Source organism: Pleurodeles waltl, chromosome 9 (genome assembly GCF_031143425.1).
Source record: "Pleurodeles waltl isolate 20211129_DDA chromosome 9, aPleWal1.hap1.20221129, whole genome shotgun sequence".
NCBI lineage: Eukaryota > Metazoa > Chordata > Amphibia > Caudata > Salamandridae > Pleurodeles > Pleurodeles waltl.
Genome location: NC_090448.1, coordinates 1,051,823,733 through 1,051,846,441, shown reverse-complemented (window position 1 = coordinate 1,051,846,441; position 22,709 = coordinate 1,051,823,733). Strand labels below are relative to the sequence as shown.

Below are 22,709 nucleotides of genomic sequence, written 5' to 3'. Positions count from 1 at the left end.
TAGACACTGCAGTGGCAGGTCTGAGCCGTGTTTACAGGGCTACTAATGTGGGTGGCACAACCGGTGCTGCAGGCCCAATAGTAGCATTTGATTTACAGCCCCTGGGCACCTCTAGTGCACTTTACTAGGGACTTACCAGTAAATCAAATATGCCAATCATGGATAAACCAATCAACAGTAGACTTTACACAGAGAGCATAAGCACTTTAGCACTGGTGAAGTGCCCAGAGTCCTAAAGCCAACAAAAACAGGTCAGAAGAAATAGGAGGAAGGAGGCAAAAAGACTGGGGATGACCCTGCAAAAAGTGCCATTTCCAACACACACATATAAAACTATTAATGACCCGGTTCATGGATTGCTACATACCCAGATAACTACCTATGAGGCATTCCGCGACCACTAGGCACTACTCTACAAGTCTCCTCCAACACCAGACCCAGCAGCTATTGGGGCATTCTTACAGACTGTGACACTACCTAAAGTGTTGTTGGATGAGAGGGAAACATTGAGTGCAACTATGACATCAGGTGAAATCCGTGGGGCAGTAAAGGAACTCGCTAGAAACAAAAAAACGGGATCCGATGAACTCACTACAGATTTCTACTCCACATTTGCCTCAAAGTTGGTACAGCGCCTTGAAAATTATATAACTCTTCACTGGAGATGGCCATGTTGCCTCCTCCTACCAGAGAGGCAGTGGTCACATCACTGCTGAAAACTGGTAGGTCTCCTTACTTAGTACCAACCCCTCTCCCTCCTAAACACTGAATACAAGATTCTAAGTAAGATCCTAGCATGCAGACTTCCCCCATGATTAATACACAGAGATCAAAATGGCTTCATAACTCACTTTAACAACTTCCTGAATATTTGATGGCTCTTCTAAGTTGTGTCTGCCTCTCACGAACAATACTCATTAGCAGGTTGTGTTTCACTGGATGTAGACAAGCTTTCGGCATCGTATGATGGGACTATATGATGGTAGCATTAGACCGCTTTGGTATGCTACAGTCTTATACAAAATGGGTTGTCTTTTTGTACTCTGGCCCTACGCCCACAGCTACAACAGGGCAATATATTTCTGACACATTTAAAATTCCACAAGGAACCAAACAGGGCAGCCAAATATCGCCACTTTTTTTTGTTCTGGAGCTAGAACCCCTAGCACAACATTTCCAGCAGGAATCAGTGGGATGGGGTATGCCGCTAGAGAAGAAGATGCGGTCTGTATCTTTGTATGCAGATGAGATCCTATGCCTTCAAAACTTAAGTATTGGACTGCGAAATTTGCTGTCAACATTCGGGTCACTACCAGGCCTTTCCATAAATATAGAAAAGTCCTGTGCTTTTTACTTTAATGCTAATGCTACTGGCCAGGCACTGCAATATGGTGATATGAATTTACCAGTCGCTACCTATACCTTTCAATACCTGGATATAAATCTCTATCAGGACATGGAGGACCTCCTTGAAGGCAACCTTGTGAGGTCGATTAACTCAGTTAAATCACAAATCGCCTGTTGTATTACACAGCCTTCATCATTCGCTGGTCGGCTGGCTCTGGCAAAAATGGTAATGCTACCCCTCCATCTATTCTACTTTGTTAACATCCCGGTGATGGCGTCGGAAGGGTATTTCATTTGCTAAACGCTCTGCTGGGATACCTCATCTGGGGTAATGGGCATCACAGAGTGGGTCTTACTAAACTGAAACTATCCCCAACAGAGTGTGGGTTGGGAGCCCCCGATTTTAAGGCATGCTGCATAGTGGGTCAATTACAATGGCTGGCATATTGGCTAGCAGGCCACAATTTAACAGAAATAGGATACTCGCAATCACAGATTGCTAGGGGTCTTCTACACAGGTTGTTGTGCACCGGAGCAACTACTCCACGTGCATGCTTTTCCATACTCCAGGCAGCCCTATCACATTGGAAACTATGTATACAGCACGCACTGTGCCATATGCACCACGCATTCATTTCTGAGGTCTTCCTATACCATCCGGGAATCTTACAAACCGAAGTCTGCACACGTGGGAGGGGGTGTCAAAAGGTGGGAACATTGTTCCAGGATGGCGCTCTAATCTCACAAGCTGATTTTGTGCAATCACACAGGCTTCCTCAGACACTATTTTTAACTCATGCCAGCATAATTTGTTACATACAGCAATATTGGGTCCCAGATAGGAGAGAACCTAAACACATGAATTACTTCAGTCTCTGCTCATTATTTGACATGGGCAACACCTTATCTGTTGGCTCTACTACGGGCTCTGAGTGCGCATAAGGGCACCTCTAAATTCACTGAATCACACTGGAATATCCTAACAGGTTTACCTTAATTCCAGATTTAAACTTATCCAGCTCGCTATCCTACACAGGACAGGGCAAGTCTAACACCACATAAGCTTGCAAAAATATTGCCCACACTGCTTCTTCCAATTGTCCCTTTGCAGGGCTCTCGAGACCGATTTCTTACAAATGTTATGGACTTTTCCGTGACTCTCTCAGTATTGGACAGGTGTAGTGCGTGCATTATCTGAGGTTACAGGGTTGGATCACCGGAACACAAATGTACAATGTCTACCCGGTCTTCATCCCCAACCGAAGAGTTCCAAGGTAATACAGCGCTTCACCAATTTATCTTTACTGTTAGCAAAGTGGCTTACCACACGAAAATGGAAGTCAACGATAGTTCCAAGGTTACAAACATGGAGGAACAAAGTGACACACTGGGGTCTTGCAGAAAGCTTTGCTCCGTTTTGCGAGGAATATCGCGGCCTCCGCAGGAAACTCATCTCTCTAGAGTGGGATGCTCTTTTAGAAGGGTTTCAAGCACAGGAAGTAGCACCAGCTAACTAACCTTTACTATGTACCATGTAATCCTCCCGAAAAGGGTGAAGTGTCATTGGTCAATTCAAAATTTTACACAATAAAATCTGAAGGTTGAATAAGTGATAACAGACTTGCATCCCTCCCCCGCCACATGTGCGAGATCAGCGTCTCCCACACACCCTCTCACATAGGATACCACCCTTCTACCTCCCCCTTGTATTACTACACACAGACATCTTGGCAGATGAGGCAACTGACTAGGGTGGGTGGGAGGAATTGAAGTTCACTGTTTACTAATCGCATTTGTACATGATTACCTAGTATAACTCCACCAGGACTGAACAATAAAGTTTTATCATATTTTGCAGAAATGTAAACCTGTCAGTGTAGTCATGCCTCAACAAAATGCAATAAAGTTTGTGTTAAAAAAGAAATTGTGAAGTGTTGAATAGTGGTTGCTATGAGTTAAGACTGACCTTGTTCAAGCTTGATAATTTTAACTGCAGCCATCTCCCCTGAATGTAGATTTCTGGCCTAAAAATAAAAAAAGACAATAGTAGGTTAAGCAAACTATAATAATGTGAAATTAAATCACTTTGCAAACAAATGTATAAACGTACATTACTAACAGAAGAGTTTTAAAGAGTGGCTTCTCTCGACGTAATGAAGGAACGCAACTAAAGTAATAAAAATCTATGCAAAAAACTAGGCCAAGGTAAAATTTGAATAACATCAGTCTAAATCATGTAATTTTAGGATTTCATGTTACACTGAGTAAATGAAAAATCACAAAATTACGCGTCATTCACAGTAAACTTTTAATGCGTGGGCGCACAAAAAGTGAACTGCAGAACATGAGCAGCTGTTACTAGTTCCACTTGTAATTTTTTTGTGCTACATTTTTAAACACAACATGCATCTTTATGTCAAATAATGACAACACATTTTGCACTAAAATATAGCGGAAATCACGGATTTGCATGCAGGATATGTACATGAAATTTTGCTTAATCTTCTCACAATTTCATGCATTTACAAAAAAGCAAATACGTGAATTTCGCCCCACCCCCCCAAATAAAACAATAATTTGCCATTATTTATTATATTTTTTAGTATAATTATTTTGGAGTTTCCTAAACCCCTCCCCCCCCAACTTAGTGTGAGGACCCAGCATTTTTCCAAGACACCCTCGCCCCCCCCCCCCACCCCACACCACCTGAAGGAAGCACAGGCCTCTGCTCCAAGCGCTATCACCAGCTCCTCATAGGGGCGTAGCTTCAAGGGGGTGTTTGGGGTGTTCAACCCTCCACCCCCCAATAAATGTCTTTTCTGAAGACTAGATGGGTACAGTTGCTTACAGTAGGATATGGGGAGGTGTCTGTTGGATTTCACCTGGCATTTATAGACACACACAGACAAATATACACTCTCTCTCATCTCTGTTTTGAAAGACCAGAAACATGTTCATTATTTTATAGATGAGAACATGTATTGTGTTTCACTCACTTAGTATTCCTACCAATTTGTATACCTCTCCCTTTCCACTGCCTCTTAAGCCCCTTTCATGCGCTCCTGCTTGTCATATAATGTATTCCAACATTATATGCCAGCGTGACTGAGGAAATCTGAAGTTCAATAATCTAAACCCCGTCTCCTCGCTTCCAAAAGGGCACAAGGTGGCTCTGAAGTACACCCATGCCTTGTGAGGAGCCAGCAGCAGCACCGGACACAGGTCTCTCACCTCTGCCATGGATATTTAAAAAACAAACACTTTTTGTACCCCTGGCATATGGAATACTGGCCCCAGTGCTGCTAATGCTTACAGGAGTTTATCTCCTGTAAGCGTCAAAAAGCACCAGCAGCATTGTCATGAGTGCTAGGGCCACAAACACTTTGTGGCCCTGGCACGCGGTGTGAATATAATGATTATTGTCACGCCATGTGCCAGGTCTACAAAAAGTGTTTTTTTTTTTATATCCATGGAAAGCATATCCGAATCATTTATCAGATAATAAACAATATGCATTCCATGAATATTAAAAAAGCAAACACTCTTTGTACTCCTGGCGTGTGTGTAATTTTACAAAATATTGTGTTTTCCCTCTCTTAGTACCCCTACCAATCCACATTCCTCTCTCTTTACACTGCCTCTTAGGCCCCTCCCATGCAACATGTTTGTCATATGATGTATTTTTACATTATATGCACGCCTGATTGTCGGAAAATCTGAAGCTCACCCCCAGACCCCAATCTTACTGACCAAGCTACGCCCCTGGCCCCAATGCTGCTGATGCATACAGCAGTTTATCTCCTGTAAGCATCAGCAGCATTGCGGTCGCTTTTTCATATGAATTACTGTCACAAGTGCAGGGTCACAAACACTATTTGTGGCCCTAGCACGTGGCGTGAAAATAACGATTGGCGCGCCGTGTACTAGGGCCACAAAAAGGGTTTGTTTTTTTAACATCCATGGAACGCATAACGCGTATGGTTTATCAGATAATAAACAATACGCGTTCCATGGCTATTAAAAAAGGAAACACTCTTTGTACTCCAAGCGCAGGTGACAATAATTCATAGGAAATACCCGCCCCAATGCTGCTGATGCTTACAGGAGTTTATCTGTAATATTGATTGTCACGCCGCATGCCAGGGCCCCAAAGAGTGTTTGTTTTTTAGATCCATGGAGGGCGTATCGTTTTATCTCCTGTAAGCATCACCAACACTGGGGCAAGTATTTTTTATGATTACTGAATAATCGTATAAAATACTGGCCCCAATGCTGCTGATGCTTACAGCAGATTAAAAATGAGCCGCCTTGCCTTATACATAATTAGGCAAAGACCGGGGCTCACAATGGGAACAGAGCTTATCTGGGGAGCACAGGGCTGCTTTAAACCTTACCTGCTGGTCCGATCGGTGGCAGGCTGAACAAGGCAGGTGGCGTGGGCCCTGGTAGCAGTTCAATACTGCTTGCGCCACCTACGCTTTCCTACTCTGGCTCCTCCGCTCTGCCAAACCTGCAACTCCACACCGGCCCCCTCGCAAAGGAAGAAAAGTGCGGTGCTAGGGTGTGAAAGGCAAGTGGCGCACAGACGGGGCCAGGAAGGAAAAACTTCATCCTCTTCAGCCTGCCCAACCCCAGCTAAACTCAGTTAAGCCAATCCGAGAAGCTGGTTTGGGTGAGGGTGGGCAATGTCACCTAAAAACAAAAAACAAAAAAAAAATCCCAAAAAAAGCCAAAACGTTTTAATAATGCTAATGGGCTACTGAATTGAGGCGATACTGCGAGATTTACGCAGAGGGTCACGGCGAGCTACCAGTAGCTCACAAGCGAACGGTTGGAGACCCCTGAACTAGACATAAAGAGCACGTTATGCGGTGAGTTATTGGCAAAAATGTTTTGTAAAAGAATTGCCCTGCAAGGCATTATGGGCGAGTTTCTGAGTTCAGCAAGTATTGTAGTATCTTGACTGTAATGCTCAGAACAGCCCCCAAGAGGACACCATAATAAAAGGTAGCATCTGTGAGTAATATGGTCATGTAACCCTATAGTCAGCCCCAAGAGGGCCTAACAACATGAAAACAGAATGGCAGAAAGTAACGCAGTGTCACCATATATGTAGCCCTTAAAGGGCATATTGCGTTACACATTTTCAGGCCTACTACTATACTATTACAAACATGCCCCTTAAAACATAATCTACTCCCAGCTGTAAAACAAAAGTTCCAGCCATGAGAGAACTTAAAAAGGCATTGAAAGGCGGGAGAGGTTACTATTTTGGGGTCCATCCTCCCCCAACCTAGACAGCGTGTTGTGCTGAACGGTTTGGTGGTGGTCCCACTGTCGTAGGACCATCGCAGGCTGAGGTATGGATAAAAATGTTTTTTGAAAAAGAAATGCCTTCAAAGTATTAGGGGGCGACTTTCTCAAGTGCGGTCAATATTATAGTATCTGCTCTCCTGCTATGCCGGGAGAGCCGCTCTGAGGATTTCTCTGGGGTTTTTTCAGTTTTAAATGCTTCAGTTTGTATATTTTTCAACTCCTACACTTATACAGGGTGGTACTCATGTAAAGCGCTCCTCCGATTGAGTTAGCTCTATATGAAACTTTACATCTTCATGTAAAGCGCTCCTCCCATCAAGTTTGCCCTATATGAACCTTTTAATAAAATTTTTTTTAAAAAACAGCTTGCAGCCTTTGTGCACATGACACCAAAAAAAAAAAAACTGCAGCATGCACAAAACAAGGAAGAGGAAGAAACATAAGGCTACGCAGCACAAAGCGGCAAGTCAAAAGAAAAACATAGTGTGCCACTCTAAGGTATATGGCAGATCGTGCAATAATCCAGTTAACAAGGTCAGTCTCCAAGGAAGTAACAAAGCAGCCTCAAGGCAGGACAACGTAAAGCATTTATCTACAAAATCAAGGTAATTATGAAAGACAGGCCAAGGAACAAATAAAAAAAGTGATGGGCATAAGATGGGCATGGTGCAAGCCCAATATGTCAAGAGACCGCGCTTGCGTGCTGCCCTCTAACTAAAGAAACATTCACAAGAACGATGTGAAAACCAAGAGTTCCTCTGTTGCAGTATTTAGCAGCAATCAATTACAAATGTTCATTAACTTTCAAAAGTCATCATCTCAGTAAACAGCATAATTTATAAAGAACGGTGGTTAGTCCAAACCCCTTCCTCCTAAATTACTTGCCTTATCCAAATGGGTGGATTTGAAAAACTTAAAGGTTCAAATAAGATACAATGTTGTCAATTTTTTGTAGCATGGTCAATGCTGCCCATAGTTGCTTCAGTGTGTTGTCACGCTGGCTGAGTCTGCTATAAAATTTGACGTAATAAATGGACTACCCTCATATCATGGAATTTTGACAGACGAGGGTGTATTTTTCACAATTTTTTGTAATGTAAGGTACTCTTCCGAAGAGACATTCCAAAAATTAGGCCCACTTGATGCAAACGATCAACCTCCAAACTGAATAAATCGGGCTATTAATGGAGCCAAATTAACAGAACATATTGATTTCAGACATCTAGACGTTATTCACTTAATGACAGATTCTTCCTCAGCGTGAATCCACGTTATGGAGCCAATTAGAAGGTTTTGAAGTAAATACAGATTTGTACCGGTAATTAGAAAAGCCACAGAAGGGAACCAAGTGGGATCTATTGGTTTCACATTTTAGGGATCATGGACTCCTTCGTTTTGTACCATTCGCAGGTGGCGAAAGCAATCAAAAAGATTGTGCCACGTCAATTACTTCCTTTCTTTTTATTGCGTGTTTCTTGACTCTAAATTACATTAATTTGCATTGTTTATCCAAAATTTTTTACATGTTCTGAAATTCAAATTATAGCCTTTCTTGGTAAACATTAATTTTTAAGGCTTTCCTCTGTGACTGATCTAAACAATCTTTCTCTAACCTTTGCTTGCTTCATTAAGTGTTCTCACTTACTGGGAATAGACTCTGAATTATCTGCCTCTTCTATTTCATGTTTTAATCTCTTGTTCCATTATTGGATGCTTAGAGTCAGTTGCAATGGCTGTATACCCAGCCAGAATGCAGCAAGCTCCTGTATCCCAGGCAGGATTCCACAGAGGACCAGTATAGCAATCCTGAACACCTTAATTAGTCTGGGAGTGGGGAGAGGTAGTGGGTTGGGGTTATAGAAAGTACAGGTGGGAGTTGATCCTGAAAAACACACAAGTAGCCACAAAAACAACTAGGTGTAAGGATTGCCATACACAAAATTCACTAAAAATATGTTTTATTATTAGAGCCTATTTCTCCTACTTGAGTAAGTTATAGCTTACCCCAGAGAAGATATAAAGTAAACGTTAGCTTGCACCGAAGTTATCAAGATTGTTCTACTTTCCCAGATCCAAAACACATCATGCATGATTTTAGAGCATACTAAACTGCTCTTTCGCCGTTCACATTTGGCCCAAAATGGATGTGCATGCAGTCCTGGTCACCATTTTTTTTTTTTTTTTTTTTTTTTTTACTTGCATAGCTGACATCATTATATTTTGAAAATAATCCAGTGTCAATTCACACAGGTTTGCAATTCAATGACTTAAAAAAAAAGTCACTTTTTTGTTGAAAATGGCACTCTCTCACTCAGTAGCTCCTTGTGCTGAACATGAACAAGTAAAGAAACATTGCATATTAGGGAATCGGTAGCAGTGACGTGGACGCATAATATACATCCACTGAAGGTTCAACCAGGAATCATCTTTGTTAGAAATCGGGTCTCTCGTTGGCAGAGGTATGCATCCTGTCCAAGTAGGGACTACAATCTTAGTCGGGGTAAGTCACAACATAACCAAAATTATCCTGTGCTCACCCTCCAGTAACTTGGCACAGAGCAAGCAGGCTTAACTTAGAAGGCAATGTGTAAAGTATTTGTGCAATAATTCAGACAGTAACAGTGAAAACACCAAAAAAGAAGTACTCCACACCAGTTTATGAAAATAAATAATATTTATCAGGCTAAAATATGACCAAAACAACAAAAAAGCAATATGCACAAGTCAAGATATCACTTTTTAAGGTTTAAATTAGTCTCAATCCTTAAGAATCTGTGGTTGTGTCCTTTTAACACACAGTACCTGGAATACGTGTTAAAAAAAAAAAAAAAAAAAAACAGCCCATAGAAATCGCAGAGTAGGCGATACATTGAAAATTAAGGTGATGTATGAGTCTGCGTTTCTGGCGCAGCAAAGAATGCGTTGATTTCCAGGAGTGCAATCTTGGTTCCTCATGAAGAGGTATTTTGATGCCCAGGGATGAGGAGTTGAAAATCCAGGACGCGTTGGTAGGAAGGAGTAAGCACTGTATCAATCCGGTAGGAGATGTAGCGATTTTTCCAGCTGCAAGCCAGGCGCTGCGTCAATTTTTTGACGCTCTGAGATCTTCTTTTGTTAGGTGAAGTCTGTGTTGGCCCAGAGCATTCACAACAGGAGGCAAGCTCAATCCAAACCCTTGGAGAGCACTTGCGGAGGAAGGCGGAGTCCTTCCAGCAAAGTCAGGGGCCAGCAGGCAGCAGGGCAACAAGTAGGATAGCAGTCCTTTCAGCAAAGTAGTCCAGCTGGTCCAGACACGGTCTCACACCTCACCATCTGCTCCAGGCTCCTGGCTGCTGGCATCCACGGAAAGGCCCTACAACGGATACGCTCCTTCCTGTCTGGCAGAACACATAGCCAGACTCCCACCTTACCTGTCAGATCAGCTGCGGACTTCCGAAAGGCTCCTCCCTGAGCCCCACACTCTTCAACATCTACATGGCCCCGCTTGCATCCATCGTCAGGGACCACAGGCTGATTATAATCTTCTACACCAACAATAACCAGCTGATCATCTCACTGACTGAAAACCCCACTACTGTCAAGAAGAATTTCCACAACAGGATTGAAGCAGTCACCGCCTGGATGAAGGACAGCTGCCTCAAGCTCAACTCTGACAAGACAGAGATCCTCTTCCTGGGACCATCCACATCAGCCTGGGACAACTCCTGGTGGCCACTGACCCTCAGCATCCCCCTACACCAACAAGCCACACTTGCTTCCTCAGCTTTATCCTGGACTCACCCTGACCTGCCAAGTAAACTCAGTTGCATCCTCCTGCTTTTCACACACTCATACTTCACCAGAAGAACTACTAATGGATCCCAAAGGACTGCCACAAAACCGTAACCCATGCCCTAGTTACCAGCAGAATCGACTATGGCAACACCTCTATGTCGGTACCACCCAGAAGAACCTGAAGAAACCACAGCACATCCAAAACACCTCTGCAAGACTCATCCTAGACATTCCCTGCCGCAAACATATCTCCAATCATCTAAAAGACCGCCACTGGTTTCCTATCAAGAAAAGAATTAACTTTAAACTCCTGGTCCACGTTTACAAGGTCCTCCACGACCTAGGATCCGCCTACCTCAACCACTACATCACCTTCTACTCCCCCACCAGACCTCTCCGCTCAACAAGCACTAGCCACCGTAACCCGCATACGGAAGACCTCGGCTGGTGGAAGACCCTTCGCCTACCTCACGGCAAAGATCTGGAACACCCTGCCCCTGCACCTCAGGCAGTCACCATCGCTACCTCAATTCAGGAAGGCTCTTCAACTGAAGCTAAGAGGACAAACCCCCTTAGCGTCCTGAGAGCCTCACAGGGGAGTAGCTGCACTTTATAAACCCTGATTTGATTTGAGATGAGTACTTTGGGCAGCCAGGCAGTCCCTCTGACAGAGTCCGGTTGCATGTCCAGGAGTGTCTGATTTGGTGGGGTTGCAGACCCAGTATATATACCCAAAAGTGCCTCAGACGTGGAGGAAACTTCAAAGAGTGGTTTTGAAGTGCACAAGTTGTCCTTTCAGCCCAGCACTGTCTGCCAGGAGCCCTGTGGGGGGTTATCAGTACTTTGTGTGAGGGCAGACCACTGGCCTTTGAAGTATCAGAGTCCCTCGGCCCTTCCTGCCCAGGGAAACCCATCTGTATGCAGATGAATGCAGATGCAGCTGAGTGTCCTGTGTTTATGACTGTCTGGGTGGAATGCACAAGGGGACCTGTCAACCAGCACAGGCCAGACGTGGATTGGAGACACGCTGCAAGGCACAAATGGCAATAAGCGCAGAGAAATGCCTAATTTCTAAAAGTGGCATTTCTGAAATAGTAATGTAGAATCCAACTTCACCAGTAAGTAGGATTTCTTACTACAATTCGAGCAAAACCAAATATAAACTTTGCACTTGTATAGCGCACTACTCACCCGTTAGGGTCTCAAGGCGCGGTAGGCATACCGCTATGGAACCCCTCCTGGCTTTTCCCTGTGAGGTGCCCACTCCTGGGCACCCCCAGGGTGAAGCCAGGCATTCAAGCGCTGTTGGGGTCATTGTGGAGATTAAGCAAGTTATTGCCCAGAGTTACAGAGTGGGACTCATTAATTAGATTAGGCACCAAGGCAAGAATTATCTGGTCCAAGGGAATTGAGCCCAAGACCTGCCGAAGCGGGACTTGAACCCTGGTCTTGAGCCAGATCTCTGCTTCAGGGTCTGCCGCTCTAACCATTGTGCCACACTTCTCCACAAATATGACAAGTCTATTCCTCTCAGATCATGAATTACCACTTACAAGCATAGAAGGGACTCTCTAATGATGGTCAATGAGTGGAACAGTCTTCACAGTAGTAAAAAAACACTTTGGGAGTTTTTCACTACAAGGACATGTAAAACATAAGTACCTTTCATCTATATAGCACCCTGCCCTATGGGTTACCTAGGGCCTTCCTTAGGGGTGACTTATGTGCAAGAAAAGGGGAATTTAAGGCTTGGCAAGCACTTTTAGATGCCAAGTCGAAGTGGCAGTAAAGTTGCACACACAGGTCTGGCAATGGCAGACCTGAGACATAGTTAAGGAGCTACTTATGTGGGTGGCACAATCAATGTGAAGGCACACTAGTGGCATTTAATATACAGGCCCTAGGCACATCTAGTGCATTTTACTAGGGACTTATAAGTAAATTATATATGCCAACTGGGTCTGAGTCAGTGTTACCATGTTTTAGGGAGAGAGCACATGCACTTTAGTACTGGTTAGCAGTGGTAAAGTTCCCAGAGTTCTAAAGCCAACAAAAACGAGGTCAGAAAAAGAGGAGGAGGAAGGCAAAAAGTTTGGGGTGACCCTTCAGAGAGGGTGATTTTCAAACAAGCTTCAATATCTCAAATACCTGGAAGCGTGTAACTTCCAAAAATGTTTCAAAAGAATTCTGGTAAGCTCTAAAATGGAGTATGTACATGCACCAAGTCTTAAAGGTAAATTGTCTGGCAAATCTTTTCAAGAAGAAGCAAACTTACAACTACACTGCAGCAGTATTTCTGGTTTGGCTACAACCGTTTTTAACAGAATTCAAGAGTCTCACACCTAGTTCTCTCACATCCACAAACAGAAGGATTGCTGAGCGCCACAGATTAATCAAGAGCTTCTTTTAGAAGTGCAACTTCTCACAGTAAACATGTAGCAACCTCTTTTATCACAGTGCAATCAACCTTGTGCTTCAATTACTGAGGTATTGTTATTAATCCAATAATAGTCAGCCAAGCTACTTCGTATATATATATATATATATATATATATATATATATATATATATATGTATATATATAAGTAAAATGTAATGCCTGCTTTCCCGATGATTGGTTTCTATGAAAGTGTTAGAAGACTTTAGACAATAAATGTGAAATGAAATCTAGCTCACTTTTAATTTCTTTCATTAAGCTTTTCCCAGATTGAACTAATGTTTTTATACAAGCATGTTATTTAACCATGAAATGTATGCAGTCGCGTTTCATTTGAATCAGCTTGCTACTGTGACAGCCATTACACACACACACACACACACACACACACACACACACACTATAAGTAGCATACTCTTCTCATGGATACAGTTTAGATCAGGACAACCTTGACAATTTACAACAACATATTCTCAAACACCAAGTTCATTAACAGCTATAATGCGCAGTCACATCAAAGCAACTCTGCATACTCTAAAAAAACATCGTAAGTAACCCACATTTTGCAACCTCTACTTGCATATTTCAAAACACTATTCACCAGAAAAGGGGACCCACATGGAAGCATCTCATGTTCATACCTGGGATACCACCGCCACGTCTGCTGACAAGCCTACCTCCTACCCGGACCGAGAACAAAATCACTTCCGCTACACAAGAGAGCATGATAGAAAGCTTTTTTTCTCCAACAGTGAAGCAGTGACCACAGTGGCTGACGCAGACTTATTACCAGAGTGTTGTGTGAGGGTGTGGAGGTACGATAGGGAAGTAGAGGCTCTCCCATTTCCAACAGCTTGCACCAATACCTGCATAAAGATCAGGGCACTGATGGCATAATGCAGCACCAGGACTGATACCACCAGGCCACCACAGTCTTTTTTTCTGAAAGTGCCCCAATTCTCTTCCAGCACAGGGAGTGACTTCCCCCAATGGCAAAACAGCCTTACCCCTCTTCCACCAAGGTTTGCAGTCTTGTCACAATCCCTCAGCCAAAATCTACCCCACCACCAGCCACAAATGGTGTTTCGGTTATCAAGGTGAGGTGGGAAGTCAGGTTGGTGTGGATACTCAAACATCCGAGTTGGAAAGCCCAATAGGCACCCTGGATTTTTGGGCACTATTCAGCAGTAAAAAAGGACCAAGATACCATTTCACTAGGCAGCAATAATTATGAGAGAAGCACAGCTACCCCAAACTTGAGAATGTGCAGTGGCTGTCTACTGTGGCCACTTGGCTGTCCATCTGGCTCTGTCCCCACATAACCAGCAGTTCACTGCTTCAAAAGTGGAACACATGCCTAGGTGGAGATATTGCAATGCAAGGGATCAGACCAAAACTGAATCAATTAGGATTCATCGGTTTGAATGGAGATGCGACCAAGTGGTATGTTTTTGGACAAAGATTTACAAAGCACCCACAAATAGCTCCGAAACACAAAAACGTTTGAAAACTTGACATCTGGGAAAATCCAATAATCCCTTGTAAATATCAAATTTAGAGGAAAAGCTCAATTTTGTTTCAATGACACAAAATTTCTTACCAGACAGCATTCCACACATCCCCGATAAAAACAGTAAATCACTTATTGTTAAGCATATGGTCCATAAGAGGATCAGGGCACAATTGTCATGTTAAGTCCATATATCTGGGGCGGTTTCAACAAAATTTAGCAAGAGGAACTGCAGCAGTTTTTGGTCTTGGACATGCACAGCAGCCCGGAAACCCAAACAACTGCAACTACTTTCGGAAACCAGAGATTAAAGAGAATCCAGGGAGGTGTGACTTGTATGGATATCACTACAGTTCATTATTCAGAATACCCTTCAAACTGTATACAAACATATGATAGTTCCTCAAACATATTTGATGTCAATGACTGACCAGCTGCAGGCGTCCTACAGAGGCTGTGTTCCCACATTTCAGTTGAAACCCTATCTATGTGGGTGGGCATATCAGAAGAGAGTAGCAGGTCAAAACCACTGCCAACTCAACACAATATTGACTTGACTTGGTATGGTAGGCTGTAGTTTAGACTGCTGAATAGCTATGTGCTACAAGATATATCCACAGTCTTAATTTTGTTGCCTCATATTGTATTATCATTTCAGTCAGTTTTCCTAGACTCTGTTTCTAGACAGACTTTAGAGATACAGAAACAAATGTGACAACACCTGGGAGTGTGATCAGCAACAAAATGCTGCTGTTTTTTTATGCCCAACGGTATGATTCTCTATTACATAAGGGAAAATTATATATCTGTGTGACTTTTCATTTTCAGGAACTGCGATTCCAATGTGACATATGACCTAAAAAGTAGACTTAAACAAAACAAATTTGCAGGTAGGTGGAACAATGCAATATTTGACCTCTGGATAAGCTACAGTGGATGGGGCCAGCCATAAATTAGAGTGGCAATAAGCTAGATTTTAACTGAGTTTATCATACGGTCTCACTGTCTGGAGACACTGTATGTGAACATGCAGCACAGAAGGCAACTGAAGTCTTTGAAAGTACAAGCACGGTAGAATAAATACTTAACATTTTAGAGTGTTGACATTGCAGGTAGCCAATAGGCAAATTCATGCTATTAGTTGACCCCCAAAGGGGTGTGGCAGTCATATCGCCTGATGCATGAGACTAGTTAGTTTTCATTGTGGACAAGAAGATTTAATGTCTATTTTGTCCAATGGAAATGCTGACATTAAATTATGGTAAACAATGTAACAGCTTTGGCATGCAGGAGCTCACAGCCAATCACGAAGGCTGAAAGAAATCCTATAAAGATGGGAAACGTTTGGAGGCCTCTGGTAAGCTAGAAGCCAGTAACTGGGTTCGAGCCTGTGATTAGCTCGGAGAGTCTTGAATCCACATCCAAGTAAAAATATTTCTCCTAGTTGTGGGAAACAGTCTGGGGGTATGGGTGCTGTGATGCAACTGGCTGTTGGAGTCGTTCTTGTTGAAGACAACAAGCACACGGTCCCTAAACAATAAGACATTGCTCACGTTGCAACCCCTAGCTCCTTAACTACCTACCGAAACACATGGCATTGCCTGATTTTTTATTAGAAACAGAAATCACTCACAAATTCTCTAATTTCTGAACATTCAATAAAAATGCTTTGATTTCCAATAAAAACGTATTATTTTTACATATATCGATCCTATATGCTGCTAAAAACGAACCCTATAATATAACCTGCTTCCATAAATAATGAGCTATTACCTCAAAAACAGTATTCTAACAATAAAACACTAACATTTCTTATATCTTAATACTCAAACATTACAACTGATGAAAAATGTACTGATTTCTCCAGAAGCAGTATTTAAAAGAGGAAGTGTCTTTTGAGCAGGCGAGGCTACCTAAGCCAGATTGTAAACTGGCGTCCCAGAGAGTCAGAGCAGGTGGGCGCCAGGCTCACCATGCCTTTGAGAAGGCACATACTCTCCCACTACGGCAATAACTACTCTGAGATTCTGCAATATGCACAATTATAAGCACAACTAACAGTAGGTGGCTTCTATAAGATGCTCTGCTGCCGATTTTAGATGCCAGATTTGCCCCAGTTTTATAACATCTTGAAAAAGTACTACTTTATTGAGTCTATTGCATTTTAATGGGTTCTTAAAGTAGCACAATTTGGAAGCGGGACACTAGTGATCTAGGAGTTGAGTTCGGCCACGAACTGCTTTTACAGCAAATCGTTAACTTAGTGGAATGCCAAGCGGGCGCACACACACCACCCCCCTCCCTATTTTCTCGTCACATGCCTCCAGCCTTCAGGGTTGGCATTCTGAAGCTTGGATAGAGGTTTACAGGTTGTTTCGTGTGCTTCATTTTCTCTCCACCTTCATTGATTTGAGTACGCACAAGATCACACAGTTACCACTTAAATCAAGATCAGGCTAACTGAACTATCAGACTTTGATATCCCGCTGTAATGTGATGCTTTCAAGGATTGAGGATTGCACATTTCAATCTCATCTTAGCCTCTCCTCTGTAAGTATGTGATATTGGAATTTGTGACCCTGAGCAGTAATGCATATGCAAGAGAGAAAGCAGAATTCATAACGTCCAATGATGTTTTATTCGTCCAAAGTCTTTTTACTGGTTGGGAGTATAGTCGCAGTCTATGATTGTTAACAAGAAAAGTAGAACAGCAATAGGCCTTTGATTTTCCAATTGGTCTTGTGATTTATTTCATTTCAAGAACCTCGTCACTTTACCTATATAAATGGCGATTTACAATACATTCATCAGTACTACCTGTCCAATTATTGAAAAATGCCTGCGACAGAGCATTTACAGCACACTCGATTGCAGTACGTACAGTAGAAATGCATGCATTCATGTATGTTTTCGTTTCACGTTAAGATCCCCCAATATCTGCCTTCCCTTCTGGATTCTCGCAGAGGTAAGAGAAAACATAGCATGTCTTTGTCATGTAATCTCTATACAGTCTGAGGAAGGTGAACCTTTCATACGGGTGTAATGTAGGCCCCGTTCGCCAACCTTTTACACTGGATGGTCAGCTCCATGAGTGATTGCCGTCCAGAGAAGGTATCAGATGGACTTTGAACTTCTTGGGCCTGGAGCGGAATACTGATTACACTTCTACTGACTACAAGTTTATGTAGAATAAAAAGGTATCAACTTTCTCCATGCCAACAGCACCTTCTTGCTGATTTTTGTCCACGCAGACCAGAGCTATTCTGAATTTCAATTTGTTAGTTTATGCTGGATGTAACACTAATAAATCGATATTTAGAGCAGGTGCAGTATCTGTCTGCTACTCGATCTGGCGTGAGCTCATCATGATGCTCGGGGATATGATTACAAAAATAGCAGTGCCTTTGAAAACCAATGACAACGTCATAAAATCTCCCTTTTATAATGAGCTACTGGCTTTGCTTTGGCCACTTATCTTGGACTAGTACTTCCAGGAATAAAGCTGGAGAGGGGCAAGCAAGACAACCTGTTTCAATGGAGTGATAAAAAAAAACAAAGGGCCAGATGTAGGTAAGTCTGGGTTTGCGAGTCGCAAATTGCAAGTCGCAAACCCATATGCAGGATGGTGTCCCTGACACCATCTGCGAATCGCAAGGGGGTCCACAAAGACCCACCTCATTAATATCTAAAAGACCCCCTTGCGATTCGCTGCACTCACAGGGATGGTGGCCTGGAGACATCAGACCACCATGTTTGTGACTGCTTTTTAGTAAAGCAGTTTTTTTTGTTGGTTTTTTTTTGTATTGCAGCCCGTTTTCCTTAAAGGAAAACGAGTTGCAATACACTCGAGAAAATGAAACTTTTTTGTTTCATTTTTTCAGAGTAGGCAGTGGTCCATAGGATCACTGCCTGCTCTGAAAAAATATTTCCAGAGCCATTCACAAAGGGGAAGGGGTCTTTTGCGAATGGGTTAGCACCCATTTGTTATGGGTGCTACCTGTGAATTGCTTTGCGACAGCATTCGCGGTCACAAAGCAATTCTGCATTGCGATGCGAATCGCAAATAGGAAGGGGAACACCCCTTCCTATTTGCGAGTCGCATTCCCATTTTGCGAGTCGGAAACCAGGTTACCGACTCGCAAAATGGGAATGAGCATCGCGATGCGCGTTTTGCATGGCGCAAACAGCAAAATTTGCTGTTTGCACCATGCAAAACGCTTTGTACATCTGGCCCAAAGTTCCTTCCCGTCAACGCGTCATTAAATCAGAAATAATGTACTGAGGATTGGAAAACATAAGAATACGGAGAAAATCCATTGAATAAGGAGCAGGGAACTGTAATAATAAAGGCATTCATTCATTAGCAAAGTGCTAACCCAAAGCCCATTCAATATACATTGTATTTTATAAAACAAGTATTTGATAACAAACAGTTAAAGCTGTCTGCAGGCAAATCTAAAAAGAGCCAGTGATCCTACTCGTTGAAAGAATTTCCTGGGATGCTGCTGGAAATCACAAAGTGCAAAGCGATCCGTTACCAAGACAAGGACGGCCATCTGTGCTCGAGACCAATTTGATCACATCGTTCACTTAGAAATGACGATCTCAGCAAAACCCAAATGAAAAGGACTTGCGAATGCGTTCAAATGTCATGGAATGGTTAGGCAGGGATGTGGAATTCCTATCGCCCGACGCCCCCGGGACATCTTGTTTGGGGTCAAGGGCAACAAGTTTTTATGTTTACTTTGTCCTTGGGACAAGTAGGCCCAACCCCCTGCAGCACAAACCCTTTGGCTGCCTGTTTACAGAGAGTTGAACTCTCTGCAGTTGAGGTAATGTGTTTCCAAAAGATAATGCTGTTCGAACTTGTATTTATGGTTCATTATTTGAAAGCCTTCATTATTAGGGTGCGTGCTATAAAGTAATGTTTTAAGGTCACACTTCACTACTGACGTTGGTTCCAGTACAAAAAAAAAAAAAACGTGTACACACATGTTTGAAAAGTTTAGACTAAGAGGCTAAGTATAATGCTCCCAGAAAGCTCTCTGATTATATGCAAATGAAGTGTCATTTAGTAAAATGTGTTGATGCATGCTAGTATTTCCCAAAAATATTTCTAATGGAAAATCAGTGTAACCATTTTCAACACGATTATGGGAAGCATGAAAATAAACAAACACTGACAAAGCCAACTGATCTGACATACTTTTATACGTCTTTTAGTTTCATCAATGCGTGTCTTGTTTTGACATGGCTTTTGTAACACTTTATTGTTGTGGGAGCTACCAGGCCCTCAACATTGTAACAAACATTGGCAAACCCCCCCCAAAAAGTTTTTGAACTCTTAAAGCACACGTTGCCACCAGCGGCATAACAAAGGCCCCGCAGCCGCCCTCCAGGGGGCCCCGTCAGCACAGCACCTGCCCTGAGTGAGTGTGGAGAGGGGGCTCCTCCATGTTCTTTGCAAAGGGGCTCCCTCCAGTTTCGTTACGTCACTGATTGCCACTGTAGTTCCTGACACTGAACAAAACTACTTTGTGTGGCAATATGCTCCTTGTGGAAGAGCAGAATGCGATCACTCACAGTAAAGCCAGCCGAAAGAGAGAGAAATAGAAGGTTAATAAAAACAAAATGTCTTTGTTAACACCAGACCTAATTAGGGACCAAGACCCACATGTAGGTAGCTTTTTGCATGTCGCAAACAGCGACTTTCGCGGTTTGCGACGTGCAAAAAGCACATTGCGATGCACAAACCCAGTTTTGCGATTCAGTAACCTGGTTACCGAATCACAAAACGGGTTTGCGACTCGCAATTAGTAAGGGGTGTTCCCTTCCTAATTGCAACTCGCAGTGCAATGTAGGATTGTTTTGTGACCGCGAACGCGGGCGCAAACCAATCGCAGTTTGCACCCATTTCAAATGGGTGATAACACTTTCGCAAAAGGGAAGGGATCCCCATGGGACCCCTTCCCCATTGTGAATGTCACTGTAAACATTTTTTCAGAGCAGGCAGTGGTCCTGCGGACCGCTGCCTGCTCTGAAAAAATGAAACGAAAACGTTTCATTTTTCGTTTTTGTTATGCATCTCGTTTTCCTTTAAGGAAAACTGGCTGCATTACAAAAAAAAAAAAAAAAAAAAAAACTGCTTTATTGAAAAGCAGTCACAGACATGGTGGTCTGCTGTCTCCAGCAGGCCACCATTCGTGAGGGGGACGCAAATTGCGACCCACCTCATGATTATTCATGATGTGGGCATTTGCGAAGCCCTTGCGAATCACAGATGGTGTCAAGGACACCATCCTACATTCGGATTTGCGATTTGCAATTTGCAGGTCACAAATCTGAACCTACCTACTTGTGGCCCCAAATTCTTAAAGAAAGTCACAAAAGTGCACCCATGGTATATGTCGTACCCCTATAAAATATTTGTGAACTGTATTTTAGCGTGGGTAAATACGATGTGTAGATTTGCTCATGTGAAAATCTATTGAGCATTTGCAAGTTCATTTTCCCTCCAGCCACTTTCTTCCCAACCCTGGAAGAAGTTCTAATTCTGCCATTGTCAGGAGTAAATGTCCAACCTTTCTTATTATGGGAAAATATTAGAGAGAAGCTGGTAAAAATCTTTAAAACATGCAGGTTAGTAGGTTTGCAGACTCAAAGGCATTCCAGCCCTGGAACTATTGCTTACTGCTTCCTCCAGCCCCAGTATGCAGATCTGCAGAAAGGTGGCAAAATAAGGAAATTGCTACAGTAGGGATTGAAACTCCAAGTATTCAAGCCCTACTATGGTAGTAGCCCTGGCATAATCAGAGAGGCTATTAATTGCTGCCATAATTTGTCGCCACACTATATGGCACCAAAGGGACAAGTAGATCTTTTTACAGGACAAGTAGATTTGAGAAGCAACCTGTCCCCTGGACAAGTAGATATTTTAATAAATTCCACACCCCTGGGTTAGGGTGCCACCCACCAACCAGTGTTGTATATAATGGTTTATTGGACGGTACGTTTTACATAGTGATTTAATCACATAGACATCAACATAGTTCACAAAACCTTGCTAGTAACTCTATATCATAATTTGAACTCCTGTTGGTATATCTAATTCAAGAATCAGCTTATTATGAAAGTGTTACTAATTTGATGAAATGCTTGTAAAAATGATGGTGCAAAATGTGATCAAACGCAAGAGTTGCAAACAATGAACATTCAGTGAGTTTTAGACAGTGCACAGTTGCTGTTATCCGAAACTATAAACCATGGGATTATCTCTCTGGTCCAAATACTCTGTTCGTTGCCGTCATACACAACCCGGGAGCAATAATTAAGCTTTGAAACAATAAAGCTGGAGGAAAAAAGGTTGTTTTCTTTAAGACAGCTTTTTAGCGTATGCTTGTTTTATCGTGGAAGTAGTTACCTCAAGGTAAAAGTTGAATACATCTTCTGTATATCATAATTACCGTCGTATACAATCATTTTATACAGTTCTAATCTATTCCAACGCCATACACAACGCCAGACAGTACTGATCCTGTTCAGTAAAAATGCTAATTTCTAGCAGAACTGTTATAAGTGATGTTCTGTGCAGTCTGAAAAGTGCTAAATCATCAGTTCCACGATGCATTGGATCACGCTCAGCCTCCTCTTCATCTGACCCACCCATGATGAATGAGTGAGACAGAGTTTCCAAGGAGTAATGCACAGACCGCACCATTTATAAAAGATATACGTTGGAAATCTTTCTATCCACAGAAAAAAATAAATTTCACTTCCTAAGAAAGAAACAATTTTCAAAAATAAAACTTCAAAATGCAATGCATCTAACTCTGCAAGGGCTCAGGTTTCCCAATTGCCAGTGCAGCTCCTATCTGCCAACTTTAGGCCTGTCTTGAAACAACCTTAGCTGTCCCGCTTAGCTTATTGTTATTTAGTATTTGAATAGAATAGCGAATACTTCTTTTAATACAGCGTTTATTTGTAAATGTCTGAGTTACGCTCCAATACTGTTTTAACGTTTCCAGGCTGAATTCGTGGAGATTTGAGGTCAGTGAGATGGGGTCTTTGATCCATGGTTGCACGCCCTCCCAGCAATCTGGAGTGTGACTTAAGTCGAGAGGACGGTATCAAAGGCATGCATGAGTATTCTGATCTCTGTGCATGTCAATTTTGTGGCAAAAATAAATGTGTGGTAGGGGGCTGCATCAATACACAGCGGTCTGCCTCCTCAAACACTGGTTGGTTTAAGTGTCCTTCACATGTAAACAATCCATACTACAACCTACTGGTTGTTTAAATTTGTCTTTCACAGCGTATTGAGTAGTC

At 42.6% G+C, this 22,709-nt stretch overlaps 1 protein-coding gene across 1 annotated transcript in view; it reads right to left on the bottom strand.

Moving 5' to 3' along the window:
* The window catches only part of MAP4K5 (mitogen-activated protein kinase kinase kinase kinase 5), a 604,667-nt gene that overhangs the window by 504,068 nt on the left and 77,890 nt on the right, over nucleotides 1–22,709 (bottom strand). The window contains exon 2 of the mRNA XM_069208688.1: nucleotides 3,314–3,371. Coding sequence (XP_069064789.1) covers nucleotides 3,314–3,371 — 58 coding nt within the window. The remainder of the gene's footprint in view (nucleotides 1–3,313; nucleotides 3,372–22,709) is intronic.